Here is a 9,382-nt window from a genome sequence, read left to right on the forward strand (position 1 = left end):
GGTTCCAAGCTAAATTATAAGTAGGGATACTTTGATAGATCTTAGAGAACTGTGGTTACTTCAAAATTGGCCTGTGCTTATATACCTAGTTCTCTTCTCCTTTGAATGCATTTTTTGTGTAGTTACTTTATTTTTAAATATCTTTTGCACTAGTTTGCCTTTCTAATGCAGCTCGGACAGCTGATAGTAAAACTATAAGGCCATTGCAAAGAAGACAACGCCTACCAAATTGCGAACGAATATTGCGATATACATACACATATTTTTTCGATAACACTTACCATTAACGAAAAATATAAAAAAAAACTTGACTGTTGGCCTTTGACCTTGAATACTTTTTTTTGCACACATACCTTTTGACATTTTATAGTATTTACTAGTAATCCCTGGCAGACGTTGACCTGCTACACTCCGATACATAGGCAGGTTACATGCATCGTAGATATTATGGGTCTTCACACCGAAGCTTGGTACTCGGTAGCTCGGTGTTCGGTAATTTTTTTCCCATGTATTTTGTTTGTGTAACACTATTTTACACAAACATTACATTAGAAAAAATTTCCGGAGACTGAGATTGTTATTATTGTTCGCTACGTTTGAAAAAAAAACGATCCCTGGTTACGGTTCAAACATCAGCCAAGGGAATGGATACCATTGGATGGTATCCAAACGACAAATTTGGTTGTTGCTGTTGATGTGGGCATGTTAATGTATATGTATATACCATATGCTGTGGTGTTGATGGATATTCATCATATGAAAGCAAATTTATATGTATGGGTGTAGCTGAGTGCGCAAAGATGCTTGCCACAAGTTGTTGATATCCGGAGATGGCCGGCAACATGCAAATTAAATTTTTTTTTTAGTTTTTGTCTTGATTATACACTGCATGGGTGCTTTTTCAGTACGAACCCGGCCATTTTAATATGCGTGTATTTGAATTGAATATTTACCAATATACAGTACTTTCGTTGACGTTTATAGTAAGATCAATTACGCTTCTATTTGATTTTAATATTTTTTTCCCTCAGTGTACATATGAAGCGTAGCCGCGAATAACATTGGAAAACTCCCGCTTCGGATGTAGGCAGTTTGTAGTTACCGTTAACGAGCATAGCGACACGGGATTTTTAGGAACGTTGGGTGAAGCGTAGAAAAAATTGCTATAAAAAAAATATTTTTTCTCAGGTTCGAAACTATCCTATCTTTTAAGTTGGAAACAACAATACATTCCCACAAAATTTCATTAAAATCGGTTAAGCGGTATCGGAGATTTTAATGCATACCCACAACATTTCATTGAAATCGGTTAAGCGGTTTCGGAGATTAGCGTAAACGAACAGTGACACGGGATTTTTATATAATAAGATAATATACAGTGCCTTACACAAGCGTTCACATAGAGTTGTTCTTTAATATTCCTAATGCTTTTCAAGTAAAATTAATTTGTTATTTTTCTAGCTTTAGCCAAAATCATATAAATCAGAGATCCAAACTTTATATAAAATTTAGGAAAATTCATCAAATTTTCGAGGTTTTTGTTTGAACCTTTACAACATTTCTGTGTATGCAGTTTTATAGCCCATACAATTTTATTCGGATGAAGTGCAAATTTCAACCTGCTAAAAAGTTGGGTTAATATTAATATATTTTTTTTTTTTGGTGACGGATCAATATAGCCAACGGCTTTGAGCAGCTCAGCCAGTGCGCAGACTATATCCCTCTTCTGGTAGATCTACAACTTTTTTTGCTAAAATGTATTTCTACAACATCAACCACAGAAAGCTTGAAATCTACCACACTATAAAATTTTCTCATTTTAAAATGGGAATGATTTTGCCATCCCTAATTTTATGTTAATTTTATGCACTATTGCGAATTAGACAATTGTGAATGCGTCATTCGCTATAATTTTTGCATTTCATTTTTTAATTTATTCGTGCTAGTATATCTGTGACAACTACGTCATTATTGCCTCCTAACGTTTTCATTTTATGTCGAACAGGGGAAATTTTTATTACTATAATATTAAAGATTTTGAGACGAGTAACACGATTCCCTGTTCAAAATTCGAAAAAACCCCTCAATTTAAACAAGGTATTTTTTGAATTTTTTTTTGCATGCAGCTCTGCATCCTTCACACATTTTCATATCCCTCTAATAACAAGTGCGTTTTAGTGCAATTCGAGGCCTTTGATTGGAGCCTAGGTAGAAATTTCCAGGCCCTTTGAGAGCCAAGTTATAAAAATTTTAAACCAAATCTCGAAAATGCTGTAATAGTTTTTACTCCGAAATTAGAAAGAACAAGTAAGAAAGTCTAAGTTCGGGCGGAGCCGAACATTAAATACCCGGCGCAAGTATTAAATATATGTTTTCCACCTTTCCGAAAGCTACCGCTAAATGATAAGCCGGCGTGTATAAATTTTAAGTAAACTAGCGTCCTTAAATTTCAAAATATTGACATTTCATGCATTTCTGAAATTTACCGTTATATGAAAAGCGGCCGTAATTTTAGTCAACAATTTTCAATGGTTTACTTTTATGTGGCAAGCACAATAACCATACCGAGTTTGGTACAAATTGCTGGAACGGTTAGCGAGATACATATACGTGATCATAAGTGGGCGGTGCCACGCCCATTTTCCAAAATTTTATCATAAACGTATTTCATGGCAAAGAATTGTTGCAACCATCATTTTGAATAAATTAGCTTTAATATTTACTGATTTATCGAGGATTTCGTATTTCTCGAAATTACCGTTATATGGGATGTGGGCGTGGTTATTGTCCGATTTTAAAAATTTTCGGCCATTTGGTATGCTGTACCAGGGCCAACAACTGTGCCAAGTTTGGAATAAACTGATGCAGCGGTTACTAAGATATACACATGTAACCATAAGTGGGCGTGGCTACGCCCATTTTCAAAAAAATGTTAATATTCTTATTTTTCGTCTAAAATTTATTACAAATATCAATTTTGAGTGAAGTATCTTCAGTAGTTACTAAAATATCGCAGTTTTTGTATTTCTGAAAATTACCGTTATATGGGAGGTAGGCGTGGTTATTGTCCGATTTTGCGCATTTTCAATACCATCCGTCCTACGCTCGAAGGAAGTACACGTACCAAGTTTCGTTAAGATATCTTAATTTATACTCGAGTTATCGTGTGCACAGACGGACGGACCGACGGACGGACAGACAGTCACCGCTTAATCGATTTCTCTTTTCATTCTGATCATTTATGTATACATTTGTCTATATCTATCTCGATTCGTTTTGCCTGTTACAAACAACCGTTATGTGAACAAAGTTATAATACCCTTGTGCACAAGTGCGCTCGGGTATAACAAGTAAAGAAGTATAAGTTCGGGCGAAACCGAACTTTATATACACGGCACTGGTATCAAATATCGTCGTTTCAACTTTCTCCAAACTACCTTTGCATGATAATCAGGACAATTTTTCCCGATTTCAAACGTTTTCGATAATATGCTGAATTAGGCTTAATAATATAATCGAACCAAGTTTGGTAGAAATCGATAAAGTGGTTACCGAGATACAATTTCGTAGTCATAAAGCCCAATTCCTAAAAGTCTATAGCAGTTTTTTTTATTGTTAAAAGATTGTTGTAACTATTAACTTGGAGTAAATTAGCATCCTCAATTATTGAAATATCGGAGTTTTCGTATTTCTGAAACTTACCGTTATACGGGAAGCGGGCGTAAGTTTAGTCTGCTTTAAATAATTTTTCACGAATTTCTTTTCCGTTCCAAGGTTATTAAGTGTACCGAGTTTGGTAGAAATTGATAAATCTGTTACCGAGATACACATCTGTGGTCATAAGTGGGCGGCGCCATGCCCATTATCCAAAAATTAATAATAATCTAATTTTCTGCTAAGTGGTGATTGCAATCATCGATTTTAAGTGAATTAGCCTTAGTAGTTGCTAATTAATGGCAGTTTTCGTGTTTATGTAAATTACCGTTATATGGCAGGTGGGCGTGGTTATTGCCCGATTTCAAAGAGTTTCAACAGATTTCTTACCAAGACCCTAGGCAAAGCTCCTACCGATTTTGGTAAGGATTGGTGAAGCGGCTACTGAGATACAGCATTTCATCATAAGTGGGTGGGGTCACGCCCATTTTTCAAAAATTTCATAATAATGTTATTTTTTATCACAATTCTACTTCACATACTAATTTTCAACAATTTGCATCCAATATTAACTGAAATATCGCTGATCTTGCATTTTTCGAAAATACCGTTATAAGGGAAGTGGGCGTTGTTACAGTGCGAGTTCGCCCATTTGCATACCAGCCTGCCTTGGATAAATGGAAACCTACGTACCAAACTCCGTTGAAATATCTGAATTTTTGCTCGAGTAATCGTGTACACGGTCGGACGGACGGACAGGCGGACAGGCGGACAGATAGACATGGCTTAATCGACTTCTCTATTCATTCTGAGCATTTATGTGTGCATTTGTCTATATCTATCTGGATTCGTTTTGGCTGTTACAAACAACCGTTATGTGCACAAGTGCGTTCGGGTATAAAAATTAAATAGTGCATTTTTTAAATTAGGGTGTTGAAAATTTTTTTTCGGATTTTGAACAGTGGAATCGTGTTGCTCGTCTCAAAATCTATAATATTATTTTAATAAAAAATACAATTTTTCTTTTTAATAAATCCGGTGGATTTTGCATGTGTTTTCGAGGAACACTATTGTTGACCAATCTTTTTAAGGTCAAGGAGTAATTATGGCTCGATGGCAATATTTTTCCGCAAAAGTCAATTACATTAGCTATAAAAACCATTTTGCTCATATCAAAATTTTGCTTTTGTCGAAAGCGCTACGATTAATTCGCATGGAGTGTTCAAAAAGCACACTGTGCATTTATAAACAACAAGTATCGCCCGGTTGTCGAAATTCGACATCTCTTTTCATACATTTTTGAATTTTGCTTGTCACCACTATACTTTTTATCAAACTATTTATTCTTAAAATAAAGTACAAAATTTTTAAAGAAAATTCAATTATATATTATAAAAGAAAAGACAAGGAATAAATTTAATTTCATTGACACAGATTTGACAAACTTTAATTTGATGTTCACCACATATTAGCGTACGACCGCTTAATTGGCATCGGCATCGGCATCAGCTAGTATCGGCACAAAATTGAGCATCGGCATCGTCATCGGCCTTTTTTTGCCGATTATTTGCAATTTCTTTTCATATTTTTAGGTGAAGCGATAAACAACAGCCAACAGCAAAAAACATTTGCGGACAGCTCACAAAAATGATCTTTTTTGGTTGAAGGTGTTTCACGTGTTTTCCATACAAAAGTATGTTCGACAATTTTCTTTTATATGGAGGACACTGCCAGCAATAAAAAAAAATAATAAATGCTAAAAATTAACGAGATTTTATAGCAGCTTTAAACTTGCACTTCATTATACTAGAAATAAATGGCCTACAAAACTGCATACCAAAATTCTGATTAAAAAGTTTGAAATTTTGGTGAAAATAAGCAGATTTTTTCTCATTTTCGTACAAAGCTTGTTATCTGTTTGTTGAATGGTGTTTGTTGTATACCAGCTAGACTTTTATAAAAAAATAATAAACATTAAATAAACAAAAGACAAATTCCAAATGCCAAAACCGGTCAAAATATCGAAATCCTTTTATTTTGTGGACCACTATATGTATGTATGTACATTAGACTGAATCACTTCCCATACAAAAAAAGTCGGTACTCGTCTTCAATAGGAGTTATAAACTCTATTATATTTTAATTCGTCACCAAAATATTTCGGAAAAATATTAAGATTTACGTGAGCTGGACCATTTGAAAATACCTCAAAAGATGGAGCTTTTTATGAATAAAAATAGTTTCTTAAAGTTTTTTTTAAATCCCTTCAAATGACAAAAGGGTTTAGGCTTAAACAATTTGCGCAAAAATATTAAAAAAAAAAAGTTCAATGGAATCGTAATAATGAAATTTTTGATGCTGTTTTTTAACTTTTTTCAAAGCCTGGTATAAGTAGGGTTCGAACGATACTATCGATATTGAGTAAGCATCGATACTGAGGGTACAAAAATGAGTACTTTAATACTCGATACCTTATTTGGTGATTTTACTCGATACTTTGCAAAGTACTCGTAGTATCGAATACTTTTTAAATTTTTTCTTCCATTGGCAACCCACTTTTCTTTGCTTATATGGATTACTATCATTAAATTTTGTCCATCAGTTAAGATAAACTGAAATCTCGTGTAGTCTGTTGCATAACATAAACCGAATAAGTTAAAGTTTAATGGCCTTATTCATGAAAAATAAAGTCGGTTTTAAGAGCTAATAACATGACATTTTCATACATTTTTCAGTTCATAAACCTTTTTTCTTTTTTATGAATAAGGCCATAAAACTTTACGCAAAGTTCACGAAAATGCAGAATTTTTAGAAACTTTTTGGGTACGCAGTTTTGTAACCTATTCAACTTTACGTGTAGCCTACTACCGTTAACTCTTAATTCAAACTTGCACATTGTTATACTAAAATTGAATAGGCTACAAAAATGCATACCCAAAAAGTTTACAAAAATTCTTAATAAAATTTGAAATTCGTGAAAGTGTAGTATATATATATGTATGTATGTATGTGTGTATGTACATTTAAAGTTAAAATTACTTCTAACGTGAAAGCAAGTTCTGCAATGAAATAAAAATCACATATTTTAATATAACGATGTTAATGATCAGTTTCAAAATTATGTTTTTATTGTTGGTTTGTACTAGGCTATTTTGATCAATTTGGCTTATGTGCAAGAAAAAACTTCCTTCACTTTGCTGCCCGACGTTTCGCCAAACTCCTTGGCATCTTCTGGGGCGTTTTCTTTATTAAAGGATCAACAAGAAACAAACATAAGGACGTTATTGTTATAATATAATTTGTTAATATCTACACAAAACATTTGTACACACAAGAAAACAAGTAACAAATTTTATATTGAATCTATGACAATTAGCAATTTTTAACATGATACTGAACTTTAAACACTTTTGAGAAAACATTGAAAAACTTACATTTGAAAAATAAACTATTGTTGTTAGTGAGAATTCTGTTTATTCTGTTAATATTTGTGTCTTTAAATTGTGCGTGGCTTATTGTTAGTATTTTATGGATTAGGTTTCTTCAATATTTACAAATACAAAATCTCCAATAGACTCCCACCAACAAAGCAATGTGGTATACGAAATCACATGCAAAGGGAGCGAAAACGAAGGCTGCAATAAGGTGTACATTGGCACAACGAAACGACTACTGGGAGTTCGCCTAGCTGAACATGAAGCCGACATTAGGAAGAATAAAAACAGCACTGCTTTAGCCCAACATGTGCTAGCCAGTGGTCATACAGCTGATCTGACTAACGCGAGAATAGTGGATAGGGAAAAAAGAGAAAAAACAAGATACACACTAGAGTGTTTAAGAATTTTGCAAAAAAGAAATGTAACAATAAACAAAAAAGAAGACACTGTCGACATCGCGGCTGCATACTTATTATGTTTATAGCCATTTTAGTATTAGTTTGACAAATGTACCACAGGGTGATGGTATGAACGCTGTTTAAATTTTGAAGTTTTAAATGTTAAGTGTACAATAGTTTATTTTTCAAATGTAAGTTTTTCAATATTTTCTCAAAAGTGTTTAAAGTTCAGTATCATGTTAAAAATTGCTAATTGTCATAGATTCAATATAAAATTTTGTTACTTGTTTTCTTGTGTGTATAAATGTTTTGTGTACATATTAACAAATTATATTATAACAATAACGTCCTTATGTTTGTTTCTTGTTGATCCTTTAATCGAGCACCCCCCTGCCCCTACCTGGCTACGCCCATGGATATATGTACATATATTTTTACACATACATATGTATGTACATAAATGTGTATGGAATGCTGCATAACAAGCCAATTAATTCAATTATTTGTTTTCTTTTGTTTTGTTAACTCCATTAAATTAACAGATTTTATGAATTAATACATTTATTTGTAGTTTTTTATGGAATCGGCATCGGCATCGGCCGATTCTTTCCCCATAGGCCGATTAATCGAACAAAAAATTAATTTTGGGCGAGACGAAGTTCGCCGGATACGCTAGTAATGCTTTATTTATATAAGAAACACATTTAGTGTGATTAAAGTAAAACTAAAAAAATAATAACAATATTGATACGTTATAAATTTGTAGTCCAAGTCAAGTTTCCATCGATGTAAGTAATAAGTAATTAAGTAATATTCATTTTTAATGATGACCTCCGTGACCACCGTGTCCGTGACCACCGTGATGGAAAGCCACACCATGTTCTTGTTTGATGGAAAAGCCACTTGAATGGCTGCCGTGTCCATCACCATGTCCGTGACCATGTCCGTGACCGTGTTCGTGACCATGCCCGTGTCCATCTCCATCACCATGGCCGCCGTCATGTCCTCCATGCCCGCCTTCGTGTTGTTCGACCTCAGCGTGTCCACCGTGGTAGCTGGTGTGACCGTGGTCGGCTACATGATGATGTGTGGGTTCGCGGTGCACTTCAGCGTGGAAACCGCTGTGTTTGTCAGCTGTATAGTGGACAGTTCGCTTATTACCATCCGAATCGATCAACTCGTAGTGACCGGATACCTTGTGGCCATCTCGATGTTCGCTGTGTCCCTTGATGTCACCTGTTTTCTTATCCTTGACGCCATAAGAAAAATGATACTCAGCATGTGAATCATGACCATCTCCGTGTCCAGGTCCATGACCATGCCCATGTCCATGATGATCATGATGATCGTCGTGTGAAACTAGATGAACAGAAGCATGACTGGATCCGCCACTGTCATGTCCATGCCCACCGTGTTCATGTCCACCTAAGTCATGGTGACCGCCATGGTCGTGGTGACCTCCGTATGACACAGTGCCAACCACGCACAGTGCAAGGCAACAAGTGAGTGCAACGAAAATCTGTAAAAAAGAAGGAAAATAAGGATGTGATATAGGAAAAAGGAGGATCAAACTTACCTTAAAGGCCATGGTTCCAAGCTAGTTTACAAGTTGGGATATTGTGATAGATCTTAGCGAACTGTGATTATTTCAAAGTTGGCTTGTGGTTATATACCCTCAACTCCACATTTGAATGTTAAGCATTTCTTGTTTAGCTACTTTATTTTTAGATATTTTTTGCACTAGTTTGCCTTTCTAATGCAATTCGAACAGCTGATGGTAAAACTATAAGGTGATTGCGAAGAAAACAACGCCTACCAAACTGCAAACTAAGTTTAGGAAATGCGCTACTATTAGCTTACTTCTGTATGTACACTGAGAAAAAAAAACGCGTT

The 9,382-nt window shown here is 34.7% G+C and overlaps 1 protein-coding gene across 1 annotated transcript; it reads right to left on the reverse strand.

Moving 5' to 3' along the window:
- Positions 1-8,309: 8,309 nt before the first annotated feature.
- LOC118736333 (kininogen-1-like) lies at positions 8,310-9,077 on the reverse strand. The gene is made up of 2 exons (XM_036466427.1): positions 9,066-9,077; positions 8,310-9,008 (listed from the first exon to the last, which is right to left on the reverse strand). Exons 1-2 carry the CDS (start codon positions 9,075-9,077, stop codon positions 8,310-8,312), a joined length of 711 nt encoding a protein of 236 aa, XP_036322320.1.
- Positions 9,078-9,382: the final 305 nt, after the last annotated feature.

Source organism: Rhagoletis pomonella, unplaced genomic scaffold (assembly GCF_013731165.1).
Source record: "Rhagoletis pomonella isolate Grant_MI unplaced genomic scaffold, Rhpom_1.0 Rhpom_scaffold_00003, whole genome shotgun sequence".
In the NCBI taxonomy this organism is placed as follows: domain Eukaryota; kingdom Metazoa; phylum Arthropoda; class Insecta; order Diptera; family Tephritidae; genus Rhagoletis; species Rhagoletis pomonella.